The sequence below is a fragment of the Fragaria vesca genome, linkage group LG6, assembly GCF_000184155.1.
Source record: "Fragaria vesca subsp. vesca linkage group LG6, FraVesHawaii_1.0, whole genome shotgun sequence".
NCBI classification, from domain to species: Eukaryota; Viridiplantae; Streptophyta; class Magnoliopsida; order Rosales; family Rosaceae; genus Fragaria; species Fragaria vesca.
The window spans coordinates 29,676,955-29,696,080 of NC_020496.1; the positions used below are offsets into that span (position 1 = coordinate 29,676,955).

The window sequence follows — 19,126 nt, forward strand, 5'->3', positions numbered from 1 at the left end:
TTGATTGTAGATGAATTTCTTAAATATTTTGCAGAATAATTTTTTTTAATTCCCATCACTTTTCCACACTGAAATCAGTGTCAAATGTCTTCCGCACAGAAATGGGTTAGAGAATGGTTTAGGATATTTCTCACAGATATCCGTGTGAGTTAAGAAGTTGTTCACACGGACTATATTACATTGATATTAATTATGTCAGTGGATATGTAATGGGACTCACGTCAATATCTCACACGGACTTTTTTATCCGTGTGTAATGAGCATTAGCCCCCCCTGCAAACAGCACGGATAGGCAATTCGTGAGTGTAGCGTGACTAATGGCTTTCTCACACGAATGTCTGTGTTAGATATCTATATTTCATACTGATTTACATCTGTGTGAAGCTTCATTTTGCTAGTAGTGGTGGTTCTGCTCGTTTGATTTTTTTTGTTTATTTTAGTTAACCACATTTAAAGGAATCATATAGAGCCCTCCTTACATGTCTTCTTAAGTATATGTTTTAAGTTATACTATCGATCAAACAATTAAAAAAAATTATATGTTCTTGATTAAAAAAGAGTAATCTAGTTCCAAAATAAAAAGAGCCTAAATACTAAGCATGTCCACCTCATACTGCAATTAACGAACAATTGTATAGATACATCAGAATAGAAAAGGTGAAAAGAGCTCTTCCAGTGAGGACTCTTAAGCTGAGGACTTTTCGGTTTATGGTTTGGAAGACTTATTTTTCGATTATATCTTAACATCTTATCCGTTCAGTTTTTAGGTCTATATGTGTAAATCAACCCTACAAATTTTCAGCTAAATCGGTGATCGTTAAGGTAACAAACTAGATCAAATTAATAGACGAACCAAATATGTCAAACATGAACCGTTCAAGTTCATAATTGGTAAATCACACTTATAAATGTCTTAACGATTTTCAATACCACTCAAAAATTTGTAGAAATGATCTACTCATAAATACCTATAAACTGAACGGTCAAGATGTGGATATAAGATCAAAAAATGGGATATATCGAAAAGTCTTCAACTAGTCCTCAACTAGTCCTCAACTTAAAGCTTTCTAAAAAATGTATCACAAACGGTTTTTATTACAGGCATTTTTCAGCTCCAATCCCACAGCCCACCTTTCCTGGAAAACAAGTAAACAAGTCGTTTTACTCCTAGACCGCGGGCTTCTTTTTTTTTTGTTTTTTTTTTTGTAACAGGAGACCTCGGGCTTAAAGATACTTATTAAACGCAAAACCATGTAACATATTGTGACACTATCATCCAAATTATCATTTCTCAAAAACAAAGATATCCTCCACCCACAGACTTCACTACTCTGCGAAACAAAACAAACGAAACACATACCACTAGGTCTTCACACAGCGTCTCCGCCCATCTATTCTCAACCTCTATATAAAGGCCGCCTCGTGCTCATCAACTACTACTCAAACATTCATTTCTACCAAGAGAAAAACATTTCATCATCATCATGAGTACTGTTTCAAGAGCAAGCAAGGCCATTGTGGCAGCAAGTGTTGGAGTTGTGGAGGCACTGAAGGACCAAGCAGGCATTTGCAGGTGGAACTCACCCACCCTAAGATCCGCGCATCAACAAGCCAAGAAGCATTTCAGGTCATACTCTCAGGCCAACAAGAGCAAGCTCTCTTCTTCTTCAACCTCTGCTTTGAGCAGAGTCAGAAACGAGAAGCTGAAGAAATCGGAGGAGTCTTTGAAGACTGTTATGTACCTGAGCTGCTGGGGTCCCTACACCTAAGACTACTTTCATGCAAGCACACAAAATCGAGTGCAAGATTACTTCGGCTTGGGCTGACCAAAAATGGAACTTGTTGATCATGGCTGGAGTCCGCTGGACATTGATTCCCAAGTCCCTGTTATTGAGGAAAATTGATGTAAATAAATAAATATAGGGAAGTTAAATTCACACCCTTTGAAACTGATGTAAATAAATAAATATAAGAAAGTGAAATCCACATTTTTTAAATTGTAATTTATATTTATATTTTTTATTTTTGGTAATTTAAATTTTATCTTTAGTGAATTAACTTTTGTCTTTTTATGAAAATGATAACTAAAAATAAAAAATGAGACTGTGAGTTACAATTTAGGGAGTATGAATTTCATATCCCTAAATATATAACATTTTTGTTATAACGATTGACATTATGGTAATGCAATTTCATTTCTGATAATTGATGCGGCTTGATCGATCCGTATTACTTTCTTCTAATATCCTTGAAATAACATTCATCACAAAATTATATCATGGGTAGTTTTATCCGTCTTGTGTTAAGGTCTGAACACTTCATGCTCGACTACTTTGTTAGTGATGCTCTAACGATTTTCATTTATATGAGAATCGATTTGCATGAATAACCTATTTCACCAAAAAGTTATTCTGATCAAATATTGGAGTTCAAGACCCACTCTATCCGCAAAGTAATTTCACCAAAACTAATTACTCTTAGCCCTCACTATCACCACAAAACCATAGAGTTATATTTCAATTTCTGTTCCTTTTTTTTTTTAAATAAAGGACCGGTACAGTTATCCTAATTATCGAATACAAGAGATCAAAACCTAAAGTTCTGATTACAACAAGTACCTACGAGTCCTAAAATAAAATTGAACGGAAAATCTCACATACCGGAGGCCTGAAAGGATTTTTTATAGGGCAAAACCATGTGCGACGTGTTGAACGTCTAGGTACATTGTCACAACTCAGCTCTACGTGTCGCTGTAATGGGGGTTTCATATTCGCCACTAAGCAAAAACCAGCGGAAGCTACAGAGCCCAGCGCATGGTTTCTTCTATATTTTATCTGGCTAAATTCTTCAACATCCCTCTTTATAAAAGCAAACCCATCTCACCCCATTTGCTCAAACAACCTTGAATGCTTTTCTTGATTAGTTAGCATCAAACAAACAAAGAACATCACACTTTGGAAGATCAAGATCATCAACAATATGAGTTCTTCATCATCAGTAGCAAACAGGGCTTGGATTGTGGCAGCGAGTGTGGGAGCTGTGGAGGCCTTGAAAAGAGACCAAGCAGGGATCTGCAGGTTGAGTCAAACAATGAGATTGGTGCAACAACATGCCAAGACACACCTCAGATCTTTTACTCAGGCTAACCAGAGACTCTCTTCCTCATACTCTGCTTTGTTTTCAAGGAAGCTCAGAGATGAGATGCCCAAGCAGTCTGAGGAGTCTATGAGGAATGTCATGTACCTCAACTCTTGGGGTCCCAACTAAACAAATTTGCTTGCTTACAGAGAATGATTGTAAATTGTAGATATCTGATTCTCTGTAACACATCAGAAGAGATTAATTTGAGAACTTGGTCTTGATATATCATTTGCCCGTTGTTCTTTCTCCTCTTTTCGTGCTTCTTTCCGATCATTTACACAGCCAAGGCTACCAAGTAATTTGATTTAACGAACATTTTGATCAAGCGGCGCAGTCTGCCAAATTAGCCTTTGATTCCCAAATTAGCTTAGAATTTTGTTTGAACTGTTACAGATGTGAGTTGATGTCACTTACTGTTTACAACCTTCACTACGATTGTAGAATTGAAGAACAAAGTCCTTGCGCTGAAATTCTGAACATCAATTTCGAATTTGGTTGAACTTGATTAAAAGTTTCATTTGGCAAGACTGAAGGAAGGTTGATACAAGAAGACCAACTGCACTGTACAGGGTCACTTGTATTTGAAGGAAGCTACAAGTAAAACATTGTTAGGTACCTAACACTCTAATGGTTAGGTGAAAATGAACAACAAAACCACGGCTAGCTAGTGAAGGAACAAGCTTGTGAAGTAAAAGTGAAACAAACTAAAGCGGTTTAGAATGAGAATGATAAGGACTAAAAACTAGAGCTGAAACTTTGAAGGAGAGGGAGAGGATGTGCTGCAGTAAGTAGGTAAGTAAGGTGCGCTGCATCTCTCAGACCACCTTCAAGACCGCCGGCCAGAATACAATTATTTAAAGGCAAAGCAAGTAGCTCTCTTCTTATCACTCCACCAGTCCACCCACAGAGTTCACCAAAGTCTCAGACCAAAAAAAAAAGTTCACCAAAGTCAAAAACAATAACAAATACCACTGCTTTATCTTTCTCTAAACCCGCCTCATCCCTCTTCTTCTATATAAAGACTTAAAGAACACCTCATTCTTATCTACCTCATCACTTCACTCAAAACATTCATATTCACCAGTGAGAAACCCAAAACACTCAAAACAGAGAAACCATCATCATCATCATGAGTACTACTTCAAGAACAAGCAAGGCTATTGTTGCAGCAAGTGTTGGAGTTGTGGAAGCATTGAAGGATCAAGGAATCTGCAGATGGAACTCCACCATTAGATCCATTCACCAAGAAGCCAAGACCCAGTTCAGGTCCTTTTCTCAGGCCAACACAAAGTTATCTTCTTCTTCAACCTCTGCTTTTAGCAGGGTTCGAGATGAGAAGCTCAAGAAGTCAGAGGAGTCTTTGAGGACTGTCATGTACTTGAGCTGCTGGGGTCCCAACTAAGAGTCCAACCAAGAACAAGTATTACATATTTATGGGAGCCATTGCTGGTTGCATAGAGCTTGGGCTGAAAAAGAATGAAACTTTTGGTTCCATCAATTAGGCTTTAATTAGATGGAAGGAAATTGTCTATTGTCTCTGCAATTGTCTATGGCCGAAATGATGTAGAGTTTTGTTATAACTATTAACATTGTTATATATCTAATATCTTTTACATTTCTGGGAATTGATGCCTTGATCAGTACTATTTGCTGTTTCTTCTGAGAATGCAAAGTTAGTTCTAATGACAAAAGCATGTTACAAATCGGAAACACCCATTTCGGCCACCCAAATTAGGAACTAATCTTCAAAAAGAAGAAGAACGTGGATAAAATGCTAAAGATATCCAAGAAGCTTAAAAAGTGCCTCTCAAAAGTTCACCAGTACTTCAGAGTTTTTGGAGTGAGGCTTCAGCAGTTCACAGCTACAGTCAGCAATTTCTTCCCCAAGTGAAACCAACAAGAAGAAACTGCACTTAGTTACTACACCCAAAACAATGCCTAATGCACTTAGTTACTACACCAGATCCATTGAGTAAAAAGTAAATTTACTCCAAAAACAAACTAAGATTAATCGAGGCCTTGAGGGTTTATAAGAGAATGGGACAATTCCCACTAAAAACAAACAAAAACCAACTGGGTTCTTGTCCCGTGCATACCTATGGCTTCAATAAGGGAAACCATGTGCTTCTCTGCATTGGTGTATAGAGACGTGTTGGGTATATAGGCAAGCTTGTCGTGAGAGAACTCCAGCTACGAGTGCACTTCGAAACTAAACCACTCTGAAAACCAATCCCAACTCACCACTAGGCGAAAAACCAGCAGTACCAGCCCAAGGCTTTCTCAATATTATATGAGCCTCCTCCTATATAAAACCAACACCATCTCACACACCATTTCATATTCTATAGTTCTCCTACTTGCGGTTAAAGAGAAAATCGACTATCTGGATTATTGCTCGTTTTAGATCTTTCATACCTTACCGAATATTTACCAAATACTTGTGTGGCTGAATGTTTAAAGTGTAATTTCATACTTATCTATTAAATTATAAGTGTTTACGCGTGGGTTTATGACCTTTTATTTTCGTTGGTTATGGTTCTTGTGTATGGTTCTCGGTTCTTTCTCGTCAGCCTCAATTATTTCATGACTTGGGTTTCGATGATGGATTGTATGGTGTTGCTTAGAGGGAGCTTCTTCTCTGGGTCATGGATTTCCATATAATTTGTGTAATTGAATATGATTAGCATAAGTTACTCAGACATCAGTGCTCTGATTTAGCACTCCTCATCATATCACGGTTGGTAACGGCGACGACGACGGTAATGTTAGCATGCTTTAGATAGTGGGTATGGTAGATTAGTTGGTATTGTTGTATTTAATTATTTTTTGTAGGGCATTCGGTACATAGTTTAGCAAGCTGTCAATTTTCTCATTTTTTTTAGTTTGATCGACTTGGAGACTCATGCTATTTATTTTTATTTCGATACTGTTTTTACGAGTGTTGTAATTGGGTTTGTCCCTTGATTAATGAAATATTCATTTCTCTTAAAAAAAACAAAAAACAAACAAACCCTGAGGTAGTGGTTCAAATTTCTCAATACATCCGTTGCAAGTTTATATATGAATTCTCTAGGTTGTTCTACAAGAAACGAGTCATAGATCAATTATTAATTAACATTGCCGGTAAATGAAGATGGGACATAATTATCACTCTAAATATGACATACAACATTATAGTTGGTTTATACTAAAATTAGGTCAAGGTCACAACTATGTACTAATGTAATAGTGTTTATAAACAAAATATGAAAGTTTAGAACAAGAATAAATCAGATATTATTTTAATTAGTTAAACAATTCTGTTATGAGTCGAACTCACAGGTCATCATGATTACCCAATAATAAATAAAAATGTATGTCACTTAAAACATATGGCGTGCCACTTAGAACATACGGTACTGACAAAATAAGTCGGATATTGTATGGTAGATTCTTTCTAATATTAAAAAACCTAAAAAAAAAAACCATGTGTTTCTCCTGTTATTTGGCCTTATCCCACAGCCCACTTTTCTTGGGAAACTAACTACACACGAGTGGTTTTCACTCCCAGACCGCGGGCCTCTGTATATTTGTTTAGAGCAAAACCATCAAAACAAATACCAGTGGCTCCTCTAGCTCTTCCCTCTTCTATATAATGATCACCTCCTTCTGAAACCATTCAAACCCAAACCCTCAAATCATTCAAAATCACCTGTAAGAAATCCCAAACCTTAAAGAGAGGATCACTGCTTCTATCATAAAGAGAAATTCATCATCAGTTCATCACCATCATGAGTACTACTTCAAGAGCAAGCAAGGCCGTTGTGGCAGCAAGTGTTGGAGTTGTGGAGGCATTGAAGGACCAAGGCATTTGCAGATGGAACACACCCACCATAAGATCCGTGCATCAGCAAGCCAAGAACCATTTCAGGTCATTTTCTCAGGTCAACAAGAACAAGCTCTCCTCTTCTTCAACTTCAGCTTTGAGCAAAGTCAGGGATGAGAAGCACAAGAAGTCAGAGGAGTCTTTGAGGACTGTCATGTACTTAAGCTGCTGGGGTCCCAACTAGTTCAATTATTCAAGCTACCACTTGATTACTTTGGCTTGGGCTGAACAAGATTCAAACTTGTCAATCGATTGCTCTGGCTTGTGATCAAATAGAAGGAAATTGATCATAGACGTCTCTGCAATTATTGTAGCAAATTACTGTAGATTTGCTGTAGACATGCTCTGTACTATTAACTTCGATGGAGAGTTTATAATTTCAATGAAAAAAGCATATATGGCAAATCAAAAACCCTTTGGCAATCCTATTCTAAGTCACAGCACCCTGTTCCTGATTGTAGAAGGAAAAGATTAACGGTCGAGGTGATGAAATTCAGATTGCTCAAGAGATATAAGATATATATTAAGAAAGGCTTCTTGATGGAATCAAGGCCTCTTCAAAATTCCAACTTGTACTTTTTCTTTTGAAGAAGAAGGCCGCAGCTCAGAGTTGCACGACTCACCCTTCATTCCAAATCTGCTTTTGCAAGTTTCACCTAGAAAAGTTGCAGCTTCTTCATCAGATTGAAACATCAAAGTTATAGCTAATTAGGCTTCTCATAATCGAGTTGCACTGACCAGAAATCAACAACTCGATCTGTGAATACTTAACTGGCACTATGAAAGTTGTCCTTGATTCAGATTATACAGTAATTGCATCACCAATAAGTTTCCTAATCCTAACGAGGAAGAAAACAAACGAAAACTAGTGGGGTTCTTGTCCCATTTCTGAGGCTCAGTTTGGATTTTATAAGGAAAACCATGTGCTCCTCTGCAGCATTTTACAGACGTGTAGGGTATATAGGCAAGCTTGTCATAAGCGAGACTACGTGTGTACAAGAAATCGTATGACTCACCACTAAGCTCAAACCAGCAGCAGCTACAGAGCCTCCAGCGCATGGTTTCTTCAATACCTTATTTACTTCATTCTACAACTTGTACTCTTACTCCCTCTATAAAAGCAAGACCATCTCACCATGTTTGCACAAGCATCCTTCAAAGCTTTGCTTGATTAGCATCATACAAGAGCATCAAACTTTTGATTCCATTTAGAAGATCAAGATCATCAACAATATGAGTTCTTCATCATCAGTAGCAAACAGGGCTTGGATGGTAGCAGCGAGTGTGGGAGCTGTGGAGGCCTTGAAAAGAGACCAAGGGATCTGCAGGTTGAGTCAAACAATGAGATTGGTGCAACAACATGCCAAGACCCACCTCAGATCTCTTTCTCAGGCGAACCAGAGACTCTCTTCCTCATACTCTGCTTTGTTTTCAAGGAAACTCAGAGATGAGATGCTGAACCAGTCTGAGGAGTCTATGAGGAATGTCATGTACCTCAACTCTTGGGGTCCCAACTAACCAAGTCTGCTTGTTTTACAGAGAATGCATGATTGTAATTAGATTGTAGATTTCTAATTCTCTGTAATACATGGAAGAAATTAATACGAGACTCGATCCATTTTGGCATATTATCATTAGCCCTCTTGCAACCCAAAGCATCACTGGTCCTCTTACTCAGGTTTTCTAATTTTAACTTCTTACCATTAGATTTTCTCTATCCTAATCTTTAGCCCGAGAAGAGTTAAAAAAAGGTGCTTCTAAATGTACCCAGCAAATTGCTAGTTACACTCAATATTTCAATTTTTATCATATTTTTTTCTATTTTGTCCCTATGTCTATTTACACCCAGCAAGTCTTCTTCAAAAAATCAAACACAAGCACCCAACACCTCTCTCTCTCTCTTCCATTATCAGAAGTTTGTTTCAAGCACAATATAAAGATCAAGAGCAAACTATTTATTATGATTATTGTTTATAAATTTGACCTTAAAACTTCATATTAAATTGGAAAACAAAGAGATCGTGATTGAATTCTAGTAAAGAGCAATTGATTGAACCATTGAGGGTAAATGTATAAAGAGAAGATAAATAAATGGTGTGAGAGAAGAACATTAGTGGAGAGGATCGGAAATCTAGGTTTATCCATTCTGGGTTCTTCCTATTGTTTTATCAAACCTGGGTTCATCATATTGCTCATTTCATGATTATTGTTTCTCCTTAATCGACTCAACTTATAATTATCTATCAAAGATTTTCATTGTGCTTCAAAGCTATACAGTTATTTTTGATATCAGAAGAACAATGAGGGCAAAAACCATCGAAGATCGGAGGATCGGAAAGTTCCTGAAAATGTCGAAGGAAAAAACTGCAGTTTTTAATTCATCTTTGTTTGTTTTTAGATAAGGGTAAAATTGGCCAAAACACTAATACGGGGTACATTTAGTAATTAGCTGAGTACATTTAGCAACACCCTTAAAAAATAACCAGTGGATTTCCTCCGATACCTGAGGCTTTGATGGATTTAATAAGGAAACCTGTGTAGTGAAGTAACCGAGCGGTGACACTTGGCAATGATGACGTTGAAACCAAACTCACCCTCAAGTAAAACCATTGCCTGCAGCTCATGGTTTTCCCATATTTTATGGGCTCCCTCTTCCATTCATGAACTTATAAAAGCAAAACCATCTCATCTCATTTGCATAACTTTCATCAAACTATCGAGTACTTTCAAAACAGCAGTTTCAGTTTTCCATCTTCAACAATATGAGTTCTTCAGCATTAGCAAGGAGAGCATGGATAGTGGGAGCAAGTGTGGGAGTTGTGGAGGCCTTGAAAGACCAAGGAATCTGCAGGTGGAATTACACAATGAAATTGATGCAGCAGCAAGCCAAGACCCATCTCAGGTCTTATTCTCAGGCTCATTCAAAACTCTCTTCCTCATCCTCTGCTTTGGTTTCAAGTAAACTCATAGATGACAAGGCCAAGCATTCTGAGGAGTCTCTCAGAAAAGTCATGTACCTCAGCTGCTGGGGTCCTAATTGAGTCAGTTCATCAGGTCACTTCTTAATTTTGTGGTTCTGAACAAAATTTGTTAATGACTAATTGTAATTTGTAGATCTCTGGTTCTCTGTGATATAAACGTGAATCTCAAAGTTTAGTTACGACATTATTTTCATTACCCCTTTTTTTCTTTTTCTTTTTCTCTTCAATTCTTTTGAATGTCTTTCCCAACATAGACACAGCCATCACAACCAATTTGATTGCTTGGTTCACCAAATAATTGTACCAATTATCAAGATCAGTTCTTGATACCTTCCAAACAAAACAAACTTGTTCTGACCGTAGCAAGGCCTTTATAAATTTCAGGGCATCGATCAAAGTGGTTAAATTCTCTACAGATCAAAGTTCGTTACTTTTGAAAATTAGGAATGATGATCCTACAATGGTAATTGACACTATATGAATTAGAAATGATCTGCAAATTGAATAAACAGGAAAAGTTAGGGAAAGAGATGAACAGCAGGAAATCATTGGAATGAGGGGTCTTGGGAAGAAGTTGGATCCTTTTTGCACTTATCAGAACAGACTGAACAGTTGGTTTGCGTTCTTCCCAATCCCCTCAAACCCATAACTCCCTACCACTCTTTCCCTCTTACTCCTCGCTCAAAATTTTAACGGTATGTATCATTGTACGGATATGGTACTCAGTAACAAACAAAAGAAGAGAAAGGGAGCAAGTCGAGGAAATTGTTGGATTGGGAGGAATCGGTAAGAAGTTCTCTTTATCGATCTGCTTATATTTCTTACCAACCCTCCCATTCCAAGAACGTCCTCTGAGCTTTTCTGCCTTTCTCACCTAAGCAGCTTGGATTTCTTTCATCCATGGTTTGGGAATGGGACTCTGACTGTTGATTATAAGGAGATTGGAGTGGCCAGTCAAAGACCAGTGCTTTCACCTGAATTGGACCTCTCCAAATTCAGACACAATATATGTGGTGCGCACTCACACGACTGAACAATGACCACTAGTCCACTACCATCTATTTCTGCATTCTTGCTCCTTTTGTCACACGGTCCAAATTGTAAAGATTATACATTATTTTGTCTTTATCAAATGATAATTCATCAGAGAAGCAAAATCAGAGCTCAAAAACTGATCATCGATGTAACAACCCCGGATAGTAAGATACTGTCTGCTTCAGGTGTCGCCTTCATGGTACCCAAGAACAAACCGTGAGGGCGAGGCTCAAAACAGACAATATCTCGTTATGCAGGTTGTTACAAATGATATTGAGTCGTTCTCAGCCGGAAATATGTCGACCAATAAATTGAGCCCCTTAAAGATGGATTGTGAGAGATCCCACTTCACCCGGGAGAAGGAATTGATTTGCCTTAAACATATCTCCTTGTAAAGAGACGTATTTTAAGGTGAACCCTAAGAACAATGCTAAGTGGACCGATGGGCCCAAAATAGATAATATCTCAACTGTGTAAACTAGGTTGTTATACAATATATCAGGTTTATAGTTGTTGGGAATAACTGTTACTATGATGAGTGATGATATTAACACACTATCTCTCATCCTATTCACATATTTCAATTTTATTTACAAACTTACCACTGAAATTTGTTTCATGATTGACTATCATCATAGATAAGGTGTGTTAATAACAAAAAAAAAAAATGTGTTAATAGCATCACCGTACTATGAATAACAGAATATTACGGTCATGCAATTTAGGTGTATGTCATAGCCTCATGGAGTAATTCACCCAAACTAAACCCTAAAATCAGGAGCAAAGACATGATTCAGGTGGCTGGTTTAAGGTTTAGCTCCATGAGTCCCTTAATCAGCTGCCTAGCTTCATGAGTCCATGCACTTCCATTCTTAATAACCAAGCTTAAATTCTCCTATCGAGCTCTATACAATACAGGTTTTTTTGTTGTTGCTTTTACTTGTAGTAATCCTTCAAATCAAAGCTCAACGGAAATTGAAAATTGAGTCGGATCAAGAACAAGTCTACGAGCGCTGTTAATTGAGGAAGAGTCTTCTTCATCGATCGATCATCTTCTTCACAAACGATGTTAAAGAAGAAAAGAATGGTAATAACACAGGAGATTCACTTGGACTAATAATGTACCCGAGCTGTTGGGGACCCAAATTGAGCTGGAAAGAGGAAGATGATCTTGCCAGTACCCTTTCCATTATGTCTACCATATTAAGAAATTCATCATGAAAGGTAAACATATTATATTAAGAATTAAATTCAGTTTACCTTTTTGTGTGGTTTGGGGGTGACTTCATGTTAGTCCCTACATTTTTATTTTCATCAGTTTACCTCTTGAACTCTTCAATTTCTGTCTACCGTGCCCAAATTCTCATATTCCGTTTGAATTGACCTTTAATTATTAGCAGTTAAGGTCCGATTTGGACATATAAGGTCCGATTTGCCTAAATTCTAGATACTGGCCTCACAGTTAAGATTAAAATTATCAACAGTTAACGTCCAATTTGGATAAAATATAGAACATTTGGTCACGCTTGAGGAAAATTCAAAAGTTTGAGGAGTAAACTGATGAAATTGAAAGTATAGGGATTAACATGAAGTCACTTCTAAACTTCAAGGAGGTAAACTGAATTTAATTCTTATATTAATCCCAGATGAACAAAATGGTAGCAATATTACTACTGTGCTCTAATCTCTAAGCAGAAAGATCCCTTATCGGTAGATACATCAAACTTGTACACTCAAATGCTCGATCTCGACGATCTCAAACCAAGAAAGATCCACAGCATCGAAAGTAACATTACGCGAAAGCTGCTTGATTATACCATAGCAGATAATATACCGCAGCATTAGCAATTTAGATTTGTCAACATTGCCCCAAATTATGAAAGTGTTGGTAGGCCAAAATCATTATTGTACCTATCAAACATGCATGATCTCACTCATTCATCGAGAAGATGCCTTCTTTCTTCCAGTTATAAATCACAGGAGGCCACATGGGAAGCATCAGTAATGGCTGAGCCAGAACTACATGTTTGCATATAATGGTGTACTAACTGGCATCATGGAATTGGGATGGCCTATTTATCATTATGAGACCTTATGCATGCTCCTCTTTTAAGCCTTTCTCTGTCAGTTTGTACCATTTATCCAACCATTCTTTTTAAAGCAAAAGTAGAATGTCGCACCAAAGAATAAATCGAGGGGAATACGTAGGATATTTGGTGCAACTAAAACTCTAATCCCTCCACAAATGGCCTCGCCAGAGGCCTAAGATTCCAGTGTGCTAACAAGTGTTGCATATTCTACAAAAAATAACAAGGTATCAACCTACTGGCGTAAAACTTGAAGTTGACTGATTATACAACATCTCGAAATCAAAATATGAAGCTAGCATGTAACATCTATCACATCTATCTTAGGTAAAACGTTCGGACTAGGCCAAAGCAAACTCGACGCTAGTAGTTCGGCATGATCAACATGGTAAAACTTAATGCTAGTAAAATGAAAAATGCAAATAGCTCTTGCATCTTAAAAGAGAAACTAGCGAGAATAACAGAGAGAGAGAGAGAGAGAGAGAGAGCAAGAGTGACCACCGCCAGTTTCCGACAATCCAAAAAGTCCAGCGTGTGAAAGGTCACACTCACTCATTCGCCATTTGCCACTTTCAAAACACACAGATAGACACAGACAAAGCTAAACCCACTCCACAACAAATTCAATCTTTTATCTCTCTCTCTTCCAAATATCTCCGGCAAAAACCCTTTTGCCGGAAGGCTGATTTCCGGTGACTGTGTTGCGAACAATGGCTGTGGAGGCTGAGAAATTTGGGTCAGACGGGAAGCTGTGGAATCTGTGCAAAAGGCCATTCTGGCATTCACGAAACGCTGCTCCTCCTCCTTATTCTTCGTCTTCTTCTTCGTCGTCCAATTTGTCTTCTATGCATAATGGTCACCAGCTTAGTCGGATTCACGAGTCTGTGGAGCGTCCGGCGCTTTATTCTGGCAGTACGGTGTCGTATGTGGCCAAGTCTCTGCTTCCCGCTAGGAGAAGGCTCCGTCTTGATCCTCCTAATAAGCTCTTCTTCCCATGTACGCCCCCCTTATCTTCAGTTATGTTTGGTTTTGAATGACTGTTTTGATCTGGGATTTGTTTTGTTGTAAAAGTAATGATTTTGATCCAACAATCTAGAAGAAAGTAGTTTAGTTTGATTGCATGATGTCTTTGTTTAGCTCAGACTGGTTTGGTTTCTAAATGCTCATCTGGGCCTTCAGCATGAAATTAGTACATATATGTAATGTATGTTAGGAGTGTTCTATGATTTTCTAAGCTGCATGCACGTTTTGATTCCTATCAGTGTTGATTTAACAGACGCTAGGATCACAGTATTTCAATTTTAGAGTAGGATCTTGAGATTCTTTAGTCTTTTGTATGCATATACATTGCGTTACTTGTTCATTATCTATGAAAAGTGTACTTAATTTTTGGTGGATTTCTAGTTTGTTTTGGTTTACTAGTCCAGGGCTTCTTCATAGAATGTATATATACATATATTTATTCTTGATTGTTAAAAGTTAGTGTTGCCCTGAATCTGGTACTTATTATGTGGTTGATTAAAGATAGTTATGCTGTGAAGTGAGATCTAAAGCATTTGGTTTCTATACACAACAGCTGCTTACTCTCAGTGATTTGTCTCTGCATTTGGGTTACTCTCCATTCATAGGTCCCATAATTTCTTAAAAGAGGTTCAATCTAGAAGTCTTTTCTTATCAGTAGATTATGTATATTGAGTTCCTTTTCTGATTAGTGATTTCATGGCAGATGTGTTCTTTCCTCACTGTGATTGTTTCATTTGCAGATGAACCTGGAAAGCAGGTTAAGAGTGCTGTTGGGATCAAAAACACTTCCAAGTCTCATGTTGCTTTCAAGGTATCAACTGTAACTGTGTTTCAACCAATCCTAGGTTCTCTTTTTTCTGTGTTTTCCCTTTCAAGCATATTATGTTGCACTATGCATGGCAACTTGTCATAACTAGTTGGACAACTTGACATTTGATCCTGCACACTGTATTGCATTGAATTACAGTTTCAGAAGCTTTTCTACTGGCAATTTGATATTATGCTTATCCACCAATAGAATCATCTAAGTGCTTACTGTTTCCATGTTGTTTTTCAGTTCCAAACGACTGCACCAAAGAGTTGTTACATGCGTCCTCCAGGTGGAATACTTGCTCCTGGTGAAAGTCTTGTTGCAACTGGTAATTCATTGCTCTTGATATATATCCTTACCACCCCCTTCCCCCTTTCATTTGAGCTCTTTGGCATTGCCATTTGCAATATATATAATGCCAGCTAGTATAGATTTTAGTGTGTATCATCTGAAATTGTAACTTGACAAACAGTATTCAAGTTTGTGGAACCTCCGGAGAACAATGAAAAACCAGTAGACCAGAAAAGCAGGGTTAAGTTCAAGATCATGAGCTTGAAAGTTAAAGGAGAAATGGACTATGTTCCAGAACTGGTATGATTGAAGGCATTATTCAGACTCTTACCTTAAGTGAAGCTCTTTTGCTTCTTTTCTTCTTCTTTTTTTCCTACAATACGGTTATAAATATTTGTACAACAACTGCATCAATTATCCGATTTGATTTGAGTCTATCCTTGTCAGTTCATTGACCTCAAAATCTATGTTCTCAAAACAATATCAGTGGGAGCGTACGTAGAGTCTAAAACTTTAACTGAGGTCATTTTCTCTGTCGTGTTTCCAGATATAAAAAGGCAGGCTCAGATTGCTGATTGTATGTCATTGTTTGTAATCCTCATATACTATCTCAAGCCTGCTGCACTACTGCATCATGAATATTTAAATTATTGACAGAATTTGTAACTGGAAGTTCTATATAACTGGAACTTATTTGATCCTCTGCTTCTTCAGCATGTTGTATCTTAGAGTCACTTAAATCATTTTTCAGATGTGCTGTATATTCTGTGAAATCTAAGAAATCTGATGTTAAACATTATCCTTTGTGTGTACTTATGCAGTTTGAGGAGCAGAAGGAGCAAGTGGTTGTTGAGCAGGTTTTACGTGTTGTTTTCCTTGACCCCGAACGCCCTGCCCTCGTAAGTTGGATGCAGACATCTCCAATTTGCATTTCCTTGCACTTTGTTTATTTTCTTTTTTTGCCTTGCCCTAATTTGGCCTCAGTAATGAACATTGTCACTTTGAATTTGATTTATGTTTAGGCAATGGAAAAACTCAAGCGGCAATTGGCTGAGGCCGAGGCTGCTCTTGACTCACGAAAGAAGCCTCCAGAAGAAGCGGGGCTGCGAATTGTAGGAGAAGGACTGGTCATAGATGAATGGGTGAGGCACTCATCATGTTTGGTTACTCTGTTAGAATGATGGCATTGAGCTTTTACAGATTTCCATATTGTGCATATTCTTATTTGTGGCATGTGCATTTTCCATTGTAGAAAGAACGAAGGGAAAGATACCTAGCGCAGCAGCAGGTCGAAGGGGTTGTCGATTCAATGTAGAGTTACTTTCCTTCTGTTTAGATAATTTCTATATCTAGTGTGGAAATTTATATATGTGATTGTGTATTGGGTGTGCCCTCTTCATGTCTGAAGAAAGTTGAGCATGTCTACTAACAGAGCAGGCAGGCAAGGGGTAAATGGCGCATGTTTTGTTGTGGATAGATGTATCTGTAGAAAGTAAAAATGACAGTATTAAGTTTTATTCATATTTTAGAGATCTGATTGAAGTTCCATAATTCTTTGTTAGGTTTAGAACTTCTGAAGGAAACCTACCATCTTAATTCTGTCCCCCATCTTACAACTATTTGGTCCATTTGGATTATGGGTAGGTTAGTAGGGGGACTATAACTCTGCTGCCATGCTGTCATAATACACTCTGAGGATCATGAAGAGAAAGAATCCTAATTAAAAAGCTGTAATTTGTAACCACCTACAACTATTATTTGACAACTAGAGAATGAGCAACAATGAGACAGAATCTTGCAGTATCTATTATTTATATAGATAAGTAATGTAATGTGGATTGAGATCTGGGGATGTTCTTAGTTTATAGTCCACTAGTTGTAAATTAAACACATTTTAATCAACCTTATCTGATATTTGACCAGACTAATGCTTTCACATAGTGAGAGGAGTTCCTTGTTTAGCTTTTGGTTGCATGGAAATGTCTAAGATCTTTAACTTTCAGATTATAAGTAGTTATTTACAGTTTCTATCCCATCAAGAGAGATTTAGATTTGAGATTGAAGATTATCTGTGCACTAACCCGTAATAGAAAAGGATTAGTGAGCTTTGTGGAGAATAAAGGTTAAGATCTTATCTTTTAAACTACTTTATCAATCAATTGGAATGTAAGCCAATAGATAGATAGATATGTACTGCATTTTTGTAAAAATAATCACAAATTAATAGAGCTTTCATAATGTAGTTAACAAGTGGGTAGGTCCAATTGAAAAGTATCACTATCCAACTGTTTCCCTGTTGTTCTTGAAGGATCTGAAATCTGAAGCTTATATTATTAGCATGTCACTGTACTTAGATTAGCATACACAGTTCTTTAATTTTTGGTCTAAACCCACCTTGAATTAAGAAACATGAATAATTGATCATCAGTGGGTTTTCCACTTTTCCTCTTCTTTGTTCTTTTTGTAAGCATTAGTGGGTAGTATATCACCATCAGTGCCATATAGGAATAGGATTTCATATAAGAATTTCTGGGTTCAAAACTTAGTGCAGAAAACAACAGATATTTCCTCTTTTTAGTCCTGTTTAGCTGAGGAAAGGTCTAAAAGTGAGTAGCTACGAGTATTTAAGCAATAATTCAGACTCCATATGAATTAATGGGGACTAATTATATATGTTCCATTCCAGCTCCCTTCTGATGATGACCTGAAGATACTGAGAGCAGAGAGCATGACCATATATCTGATGTTTAGAGCTCACTAAACCAAAGTTTGAATTAAGGAAGATCAATAATCAATTAGCTACTGTTTTTTCTAGATGAATTAAATAGTAGGTAGTATATCACCATCAGTGCCAAGTCTCTGCTGGGTAGGATTGAAGAAAAGAAATTAAGGCTTCATAACTTCATGCAGAAAATATCAGATTTTTGCTTCTTCTTTTTTTTTCCTTTTTTTTTTTTCTAAATTTCTTTAGTTGGCGCTTGGCAGAAGGTGTCAAAGCGAGTAATTAAGAGCAGTTTAAGCAATTATATGGATTACTTTATAGTTTGTATACACGTATATAATGGGAGACCAATTCTCTTCTTTGTGAGTTGTGATGAAGACCTGGAGATGTTGAGTGTGATTCTGGAAGTAATAGGTAAATGGAGGTCATTGTTTAAGATCGTGATCAAAGGTGATAGGTGGACCTGACCTGAAAGCTGAGTGTGAAGGCGACACCATTGATAAGAATAAACACCATGGCCTCTCTCCAGACTCCGGGTCAGGATAAGTTGCCAATAATGAAGTTCCACATTCACTGTATGCGACGAGTGTGACAACCATCTTCATCATGTAATCCTAATCATGTTGAAAATACAACCAATGCCCATTTCTACGGAGGAGGGTTTGAACTTTGAAGCGGATGGCCGTTGTACGGACTGTAGCAAGAGAACACGTTGCTAGAGGCATCCGCATGATATTGGGATCCAATTGCGAAATAGGTTTGCCGGATTTGGCATAACACGCTTGACTTATCATTCAAATAAAGAAATAATCGAAATGAAATATCATATGTCATTGTGTCAATATAAATCCTTAACAAAATAAAAATTAATAGATTTTTGAAAATGAATCAATTAAGACATAACGTTTTGCATCTGTACATTTTTAGAACTAAAGTTAGAGAAATTTTATAGTGAAATAGTTGTGGCACGTAATGTATTTTGCCCACTAAACATTTCCTACAGAAGGGGGTATGCAGTGTATATTTGGTATTATCATATTGCTATCAGCGATAGGCTGGTAGTCCAACTAGAGATTGTTAACTTTTGGTCCGATGTGCTTCAAAATGAACTAAATACTGAAACAAAAAATCTATTTATATGGATTGTCGAAAGATCTATAGCACTTTGGA

The 19,126-nt window shown here is 37.3% G+C and overlaps 7 protein-coding genes across 7 annotated transcripts; all 7 read left to right on the forward strand.

Annotated features, from left to right (window-relative positions):
* The first annotated feature begins 1,444 nt into the window (after nucleotides 1–1,444).
* On the forward strand, nucleotides 1,445–2,008 carry LOC101304600. Its single transcript, XM_004304048.1, has one exon. The coding sequence runs from the start codon at nucleotides 1,485–1,487 to the stop codon at nucleotides 1,767–1,769; it is 285 nt and encodes a 94-aa protein (XP_004304096.1). The 5' UTR covers nucleotides 1,445–1,484; the 3' UTR covers nucleotides 1,770–2,008.
* An 882-nt stretch (nucleotides 2,009–2,890) lies between these two features.
* Nucleotides 2,891–3,368, forward strand: LOC101304894. The gene has a single exon (XM_004304049.1). It carries the CDS (start codon nucleotides 2,980–2,982, stop codon nucleotides 3,265–3,267), a length of 288 nt encoding a protein of 95 aa, XP_004304097.1. The 5' UTR covers nucleotides 2,891–2,979; the 3' UTR covers nucleotides 3,268–3,368.
* Nucleotides 3,369–4,184: 816 nt separating this feature from the next.
* LOC101305197 lies at nucleotides 4,185–4,766 on the forward strand. The gene has a single exon (XM_004304050.1). It carries the CDS (start codon nucleotides 4,271–4,273, stop codon nucleotides 4,541–4,543), a length of 273 nt encoding a protein of 90 aa, XP_004304098.1. The 5' UTR covers nucleotides 4,185–4,270; the 3' UTR covers nucleotides 4,544–4,766.
* A 1,930-nt stretch (nucleotides 4,767–6,696) lies between these two features.
* Nucleotides 6,697–7,428, forward strand: LOC101305493. Its single transcript, XM_004304051.1, has one exon. The coding sequence runs from the start codon at nucleotides 6,912–6,914 to the stop codon at nucleotides 7,188–7,190; it is 279 nt and encodes a 92-aa protein (XP_004304099.1). The 5' UTR covers nucleotides 6,697–6,911; the 3' UTR covers nucleotides 7,191–7,428.
* An 804-nt stretch (nucleotides 7,429–8,232) lies between these two features.
* Nucleotides 8,233–8,631, forward strand: LOC101305779. Its single transcript, XM_004304052.1, has one exon. The coding sequence runs from the start codon at nucleotides 8,240–8,242 to the stop codon at nucleotides 8,522–8,524; it is 285 nt and encodes a 94-aa protein (XP_004304100.1). The 5' UTR covers nucleotides 8,233–8,239; the 3' UTR covers nucleotides 8,525–8,631.
* Nucleotides 8,632–9,768: 1,137 nt separating this feature from the next.
* LOC101306070 lies at nucleotides 9,769–10,168 on the forward strand. The gene has a single exon (XM_004304053.1). The coding sequence runs from the start codon at nucleotides 9,769–9,771 to the stop codon at nucleotides 10,045–10,047; it is 279 nt and encodes a 92-aa protein (XP_004304101.1). The 3' UTR covers nucleotides 10,048–10,168.
* Nucleotides 10,169–13,581: 3,413 nt separating this feature from the next.
* On the forward strand, nucleotides 13,582–16,768 carry LOC101306359 (vesicle-associated protein 4-2-like). The gene is made up of 7 exons (XM_004304054.1): nucleotides 13,582–14,105; nucleotides 14,873–14,943; nucleotides 15,190–15,271; nucleotides 15,416–15,534; nucleotides 16,056–16,133; nucleotides 16,257–16,376; nucleotides 16,487–16,768. The coding sequence occupies exons 1-7, from the start codon at nucleotides 13,820–13,822 to the stop codon at nucleotides 16,547–16,549; spliced, it is 819 nt and encodes a 272-aa protein (XP_004304102.1). The 5' UTR covers nucleotides 13,582–13,819; the 3' UTR covers nucleotides 16,550–16,768.
* Nucleotides 16,769–19,126: the final 2,358 nt, after the last annotated feature.

What these genes read in the sequence shown, in the direction of transcription:
- LOC101305197 (XM_004304050.1), top strand. Translation starts at nt 4,271, where the DNA reads ATGAGTACTACTTCAAGAACAAGCAAGGCTATTGTTGCAGCAAGTGTT.
- LOC101305493 (XM_004304051.1), top strand. Translation starts at nt 6,912, where the DNA reads ATGAGTACTACTTCAAGAGCAAGCAAGGCCGTTGTGGCAGCAAGTGTT.
- LOC101304894 (XM_004304049.1), top strand. Translation starts at nt 2,980, where the DNA reads ATGAGTTCTTCATCATCAGTAGCAAACAGGGCTTGGATTGTGGCAGCG.
- LOC101305779 (XM_004304052.1), top strand. Translation starts at nt 8,240, where the DNA reads ATGAGTTCTTCATCATCAGTAGCAAACAGGGCTTGGATGGTAGCAGCG.
- LOC101306359 (XM_004304054.1), top strand. Translation starts at nt 13,820, where the DNA reads ATGGCTGTGGAGGCTGAGAAATTTGGGTCAGACGGGAAGCTGTGGAAT. An exon ending in TGAAAGTCTTGTTGCAACTG is followed by an intron (nt 15,272 to 15,415) that starts GTAATTCATTGC and finishes CTTGACAAACAG; the next exon opens with TATTCAAGTTTGTGGAACCT. An exon ending in TGGACTATGTTCCAGAACTG is followed by an intron (nt 15,535 to 16,055) that starts GTATGATTGAAG and finishes GTACTTATGCAG; the next exon opens with TTTGAGGAGCAGAAGGAGCA.
- LOC101304600 (XM_004304048.1), top strand. Translation starts at nt 1,485, where the DNA reads ATGAGTACTGTTTCAAGAGCAAGCAAGGCCATTGTGGCAGCAAGTGTT.
- LOC101306070 (XM_004304053.1), top strand. Translation starts at nt 9,769, where the DNA reads ATGAGTTCTTCAGCATTAGCAAGGAGAGCATGGATAGTGGGAGCAAGT.